General features: G+C 38.2%; 1 protein-coding gene across 6 annotated transcripts in view; it reads right to left on the bottom strand.

The window, feature by feature from the left end:
* Nucleotides 1-669: 669 nt before the first annotated feature.
* CERS6 (ceramide synthase 6) overlaps nucleotides 670-7,361 on the bottom strand; it is a 124,190-nt gene continuing 117,498 nt past the window's right edge. For 5 of the 6 annotated variants that reach the window (XM_083842409.1, XM_083842407.1, XM_083842408.1 and 2 more), the window contains one exon: nucleotides 670-6,200. In XM_083842409.1, the coding sequence (XP_083698535.1) occupies nucleotides 6,187-6,200 (14 nt within the window). In that variant the 3' untranslated portion in view covers nucleotides 670-6,186. The remainder of the gene's footprint in view (nucleotides 6,201-7,361) is intronic. The other variant, XM_083842410.1, reaches the window with a different exon arrangement.

Genomic DNA, 7,361 nt, shown 5'->3' with positions numbered 1-7,361 from the left:
ACAAGCAAACAAACAAAACAAAAAGATGACCCCCCAGCCACGCACCTATAAGCCTTTACCCCACTCCCTCTTAACAGCAGTGAAAAAAACCCACAGAATCCTATCATATAATAAGCAAGCAGATTTGGTCTACTCTGTAATGGCAGAGGTCTGAAAGATGTAGGTTCCTTGGCAAAATCAACAGCTTTTTCTTAGGAGAACCACTGTACAACAGTGGCCCTCTTCTCTCACTTCCAGAAGAGGCAAGTAGTTGGTGCTTTACTGACTGACAGTCTAACCTGAAACATCCAAACAAATGTCTATTTAAAAAAAACTCTGACCACTTATACTGAAAAAAGACAGCTTTTCTGAAGTGGCTCAAGCTGGTATTTCAGAAATGATAACATTCAAAATTTTACATTTGAAATCTTAGCAAAATGCCTTATTTTTATTTTTTGTAGTAATTTTAATTTTTATTTTATATAGAGAGAACTTGCTCTTCTGACACTTACTGTTACAAACTGTCTCAACCAAGAAATACCAGAAAATATGGCAGTGATGACCTCAGCAAAAACATACTTTATCTGCTCTAGAAATGCTGGCATCTGCAGTGTGGATGACAATCCTTGATCTAACAGAAAGGAAAAATGTCATTTGCATTTAATGAAAAAGAGAAGGCAAGTGACAGTAGATTCCTAATACTTATGTTTATTATGAAAGTGTCTCCAAATTTAAATAGCCCACAATACCGATTGGTTCCAGAGACTTTATGAGGGATAATTATTTTCCATATTAAAAACAAACAAACAAAACCAAACCAACCAAGTTAAACACAAAATAATTCCCAAAGTTCTACACAATAGCTATACATAAAAGGACTTTCAGCTAGCTAGCACATCACTGTGTCTGGGACAGTGGAGTTCCTACACATCACTGCATTTCTGAAAGAGTTGCTCAAGCACAGGATTGTCATGAAAACACACGTGAAATAGTGTCATCTGCCTCACCCTGACTTGCAACAGGCAGTCAACATGCACAATACATATGAGAGCTCGTCTGTGGATCTACTTAAATCCAGGGACTGCAAGAAGCTGAATTTCAACAGAAGAAGATGTAAAACGTGTTTCATTACACAGATCATTTTAGGTCATGTAAGACAATCTTGTTGGTCTTTCATTGTCACAGCTCCAAAACATCAATTCATAGTATTTCCTCCATTTTTCAAATTGAAAGCAGTTTCAAAAACAGAATTCTGTACAGACACACTCAAACACTGTGTTTTCATTGCAACTACTATCAGAAATCTTTACAATTTAAAGGCTACACATATATGCCACTTTTCCAAACTTGCACTAGTGTTTTTCAAAAAGAAAAGAAATAAAGAATAAGGTTGTCTTACTGAAGTTCCCATTAGGTCCCTGTTCCAAATCAAAACCAGTCAAAACAAGTAATACAAACTGGTTTTGCTTTATGGTTTAAAGGCAACTATAGTTTGCAAAACACTGAAGTTAGGCCTAATAGGTTTTACATTACAGGAAGGGTAAAAAGTATTCAATAGCTCCTCTTGCACAAATGTCACAAGTAGTAGACAGTAGGAGACATACAAAAATGGGTTGTAGCAAATAGATTAAAAAAATACCAAAGCATCAACTGTAGAAAACCAATAATAGCCCATATTTCTCTGAGAATACAGAAGGCTGCAGTAATGAAAAGATGAATGTAACAGGCATTAGGCTTCCTACTAGAATAGGCTGCGTAAAACACGCAGCGTCTAAATCAACTCGTGTTGATCATCATTGACATTTGCTGCAGGGTAACAGCTTTTGCCATTGTGTTCTGTTCAGAACTAGAACGTGATTTTCACTCAAAACAGATACAGATTTAAAACAAGAATCATTTTACCATAAGCAAAGCTTTAGTGCATGTACTTGGGTCTCAGAAAAAGGATTTGGCATCAGCAGTCACACAGACTGGTTCCAGGCTGAAACAGGAGCACCTGAAGATGTGACACCCATTTCAGTTCTGCTGGAATCATTAAATAAATAACACATATAAAAACTACAAAATGGCAACAAGGAAACAGCATGGGACACTTTGGTATTTTAGAACTAGCACTATTTAACAGTGATCAAGATCCAAACGACTCCAATATCCACCCTTGTTGTTTGATCAGATATTTCTACCAATTTCTGCAATGTTTAAGTGTTTTTTTTTTAATGGTAAAAAAAAAAACCACAAACAAACCAACAACTTATTTTTCTTTTGGTATGAAAAATGCCAATATGAAAAGCAGTAAACAAAAGGAGACCTGAATCTTATTTTACTATATTCTGGGCTGGCTAGGGAGAGAAGACAAATTCTTACTACTTACTAATAAACTCTACACATCATTTCCTCATTTTCCTACTTCAACATCTCAACCACTGTGTTGTGTACTGTACTATAAAAAGGGAGCATAGAGTTTGAAGACAAATAGGTTATAGAATACAAACCCTCATTTCTAAAATGACAATTCTACAAAAGGTACGAATATACAGAACTTTCTAAGATATCGCATTTACCATGAGCCATGCGAATCACTTTAATAAATTTTCAGGAATGTGTGTGATTATCCTCTAAATACTTAATGGCCTCCAAAAGCACCTTGCAAAGCTCTTCAGCAGAGAAGCAAACAAATTCAGTTAAAAAGGAAATAGTTGCATGACATTCTCTCTGCAGAGTGGAAGAAGAAGCCAAAGTTTTGACATCCATTGGTTAAAGCAATAAATCAAAGCACACTGCCAAGTATGATCACTAAAACACTTGGTCCTTCTCAGTAAAGACAGAAAAAATGTGTGAATTTTTCATCACCATTAAAAACTGTAACTTGAAAGTTCAGCAATTGTTCAGCAAGTTAATTACTTGACACTTCTTTAGTCTTATCCCATTTCCGCAAACGTGCCCTTTGAATCTCTGACCTTGCCTATTTTCCAGACATATCTGTATTGAGTTTATCCGAGGCTGCTAAGAATGGACTCCAAAAAGCCTGGTTTATGGGAGATAAATAAGTTACTGGACATCAGTGGAATCTTGGTAACTGTTTACATGCTTTAGTGAGTAATAGACACAACTTATTTTAAATGTCAAAGGAAGAGTTTCAATCCAAGTTACATTATTTAACAGTGGGGGTACACTACGAATCTACATATCCAGAAATGGTCAAGCCAATTCAAGGGTTGTAACCTTGACTGAACGTCTGAATCAGCGCTCTACAGCACAACTGGAGAGGACCAACAGGGACCAAAGGTCTCCTGTATCTTGTTTGAGAACTGTTCATGAGAACCACTGTCTTTCCTGATATCGATGATATCACAGCACTATAGGTGTATGCCAACAGTTGAGAACAACATTCTGTCCCCACATATGACAAAATATTTACCAGAATGCCATTTTTATAACTATCTTTGCAGAAGGGAAACGGTCCAGTAGAGGTAGAAATCAACATTATGAAAGAGATGTGTTTTAGCTATTCACCGAGAGGGTGGTTGGGCACTGGAGCAGGCTTTCCAGGGCAGTGGTCACAGCACCAAGCCTGCTGGAGTTCAAAAAGCATTTGGACAATGCTCTCGGACACACGGTCTGATTTTTAGGTAGACCTGTGTAGAACCAGGAGTTAGATTTAATGGTCTTAGTGGGACCCTTCCAACTCAGGGTATTCTATAATTTTATGATTCTAAGCTGTTACTCTCAAGAACTTTCTCAGCAGGTCAGATTTCAGAACTAACAATGCTTATTCAATATATCCCAATTCAATTTTCTTTTAAAACCTTAGTATAATATTCACAGTAATTAGTAACAAGTGCCACTTCAAATACTGTGGATGGGATACCTTCTATTGCAATCACGGTATCTTCACACGTATAGCTGGCCTTGCAGATAACTGTACGAAATCAGGGTCACAGGAGACAGATTAGAAAAATTAAGAGGCAAAGAAGCTTTTAGGGGAGAAGGAGATTTGAATAAGACTCTCTTGCTCCCTCATATACGCTCAGGGACATATAAGCTTTGAAGCTGCTGAATTACAAGGTGCCTGGATTTTTCAAAGGATGCTCTGTAAACCAGTTTTCCTCACACGATTTAGAAGTTTTCAGTTTTCTTACCTTTATTTGCTACTAAATGGTGGTACTATTTTCATTCATGCCATTCTGTCTTTACTTTCAGCACATTTTTTGCTAACACGCATATGGTCCCTATGGGTAATAAGGGTTTCAGAAGTTTTCAAGAGTCATGAGTAGAATGGAACGAATCGCAGTGTTTCAAAAAGAGAGAAGTGGCAACAAAACTTTCTTCAGATGAGTCTGTATGCTTTAGAACCTTTAAACATGTTTTATGATGCTAGAAATCATCTATGTTTTGCTATTTGCATAGGGTGGAAGGAATAAGAAATACTTCCTGGCCTAGGATTCCAGCTGAACACAGCACTCCAGTCCCTTTCTGTATAGAAGACACACTGTTACATTTTTTCCTGGTTTATTCCTTCCTTTTTTTTTCCTTTTCTTTTCTTTTCTTTTTTTTTTTTTTAATATTTATATAAGTCTTTGGTCTACAAGCACATTGGTTCTGTGTGCACATACACAATACTGTTGAACAGTAGGTTGCATAGAGTCTGTTGCCCAAGAACCTTGCCTACTTTTGGCACTGCTGTCACAAATCACAGAAAAGTGTCCTTCAAGAGTTGTATGATCCTTAGCATCCTACATCAAACTATGATCTAGGAACTGGAAGAAGTGTTATATATGTATATATATATATTATGTTAAAAGAGGATGTTAGTTTTAGGTGTTATTTTGTCTTCTTTGGGACACAGTTTGTAAATATTGGATGAAATAGGAGAGCAAAATAATTTAACAGACACACCCCCTTTTTTTATAAAGGTGACAAAATACTGCTGAGCCTTCGAAGTTTGTTGTGAATTACGTTAAGTGAATTTTGCTCAAGTTTTCATGCATTTAAAATAAACTACTTCTAGTAATGTATGACATTGTGCCTTTTCTCTCTTCAGCCTACCAAAAAAGTGGTAATAATTAAAAGAATGATACCTAGACTGAACTGTGTTTGAGGAAGCAATGACTTTTCATCTGCTGTTTTTTCAATTACATATCTGCTCTCATCCATCTTAATTTGCAAGAACAGTTTCAGGAGTGAGTTCTGGATTCACAATGGTGCACTTGAACAAATACCTTTCAACATGGAATCTCTGCAAAAAACTGAAATCTATAGAGGTCAAAAATTGCAAGACAAAAAAAAACCAACAAAACAAATAAAAAAACAATACAAGAATGAGCGTATCTTAACCGTTAACATAAATGCTTTTGGGCATTTGCACAACCAATCAAATCTACTTCTAATGCAACTAACGACCAATTTTGAATTTTAGCTTATGCTAAAATAACATCTCACAATGGCAACAGTTCTTTTTCCCCAAATTGCTAATTGACCATATTACCTACTATTTAAAATATCAATCCAGTGTTTTAAAACTTTCTGTTGGAGAAACGGCCACTGTGAATTGATAGGCAATTTCAAAACCAGCACTCTAAAACACAAAGATAGCAAAAATATCTGAAGCAGAACTAGAATATGTAAAGCTATGTTCTATCTTTTGTAATTAACAAATCAAGCAACTATTACTTATAGCAGACTCAGCAAAAGCAACAGGGATGGACCGAAGAGCTCTGAGCGTGATGCTCTCCACCACTGTGAAAAAAGTTTGAGAAAGGATATTCCCTTTTGTTCAGAAGTTCCCAGAAAGAATACAAAATAAATAATATTTTAAAGACAGTACAGGTGAAAATACTGCTCCCATTGTGTCAATTACATACACATACAGCATGCCTACGTATACAGAATGATGTGTTGTCTTCATTCACAAACAGGAAATATGGCAGTGCACTATCTGAATGCTTTTATACTCCTAATTTTTTCTGATGCTGAGATATATGAAGAAACCGCATTCACAACTTATAATTTACTTCCATAACAAACAGTTCATTCTGTTCGTGTCTCATGACACCCAAGGATTAATGCTCCTCTGAGCAAGTGCCACCAGTAATATACCCATTTGTCCCATTGGCACCACCGGTCCCATTAGTGGTGATAGTGCTGTGCGGGGTCTTTGAGCGAGGTACTGTTTCTTCCTCATCTGAGCTTGATTCAATGTCACTTCGGTCATCCTTTGCTACCTGTAGAATTTGAAGAAGAAGCAAGCAGTAGATAATTTTAAGGAAAGAACTGAGCTTTTTGGTTCAAGCTGGAATCAGAGAATTCAAACAGTTTTCAGTTGGAGCTTTGAAAGTGGTATCAGCTCTGGCACATTCTCTGCCTTTGCCTGCCTGCACAACTTCAAACACAGCTGCCTGTACACACGCCCTCTGCATGCAGATGCAGGGTGAGAACTGTGCCCTGACGCATAAAAGGTATTATGTCAAAGGGAGAGTACAGGGTTCAAGGCAAAGGGTGGTGCCCCAACTAAAGGTTACCACAGTCCAAGCTCCCTAGTTCAACCTAGTCCGTGTCCTTCTGCCCTCCTACTACAACTCCATTTTCTTTGTCTTCCAGACATGGGGAGGCTCATAACTGACACAGGGATTCCCATACTTCCTTTGGGGTGCTTTTATTTGACCTGACAATGCCAGAATAAATAGTAAGTATTCACCCTAACATCTCCCCCCTCACCTCCCACATGGCTCCCAGGAGCTGTGCTGTGGGCTGGCAGTAGGAGGTAGGAGTACTGGCCTAAACGCACCTCACGGCACCAGTCTCTGATCTCTGAGACGTGGTGAGAACAGTGCTCGGAAACACTCGATGTAGTCCAGTCCCTAGCACAGGAACCCCACATGTACTCGAGCACTTCAACCATCTGCCCCAGTGTGCCATTGGAAAGCTGCTTCAGAAACACACTGGCCTTAACTGCTAGGGACTTCCTGCTAATTTCCAGCTGAACTTCATTCCTGCCAATTTATACCCTTTTACTGGATGAATTCTACTCCTTAGACTAACGAGTCTGCTCTTCTCCTTTGTAGAGCTCTTTGAAGATCATAAATGAGGATCACTAAGTTTGAGAACTGAGCACTAAGTCCCTTTGGAATCCCTGAGGTGACTTTGCTTTTCTGTGTTCAGTCAGGTGCACCCAAAACAAGCAAAAATGTGGGGAAGCCAACAACAGACAGGTTAAGAAGAGCAAAGAAGGGCAACAGAAAAGAAAATCCTGCAAAGAAAAAGCCCTGCCTGCCCTATTTTTTCAGGGCTGTTTTTTTTCTAGGAGGTAACAGCGACACTGCCAACATGTAGGATCATAGGATAACTCAGGTCAGAAGAGGCCTCGGAAAGACTATGCCTAGCCT

This window comes from Anser anser, assembly GCF_964211835.1.
Source record: "Anser anser genome assembly, chromosome: 6".
NCBI classification, from domain to species: Eukaryota; Metazoa; Chordata; class Aves; order Anseriformes; family Anatidae; genus Anser; species Anser anser.
This window is presented reverse-complemented; position numbering and strand designations above follow the sequence as displayed.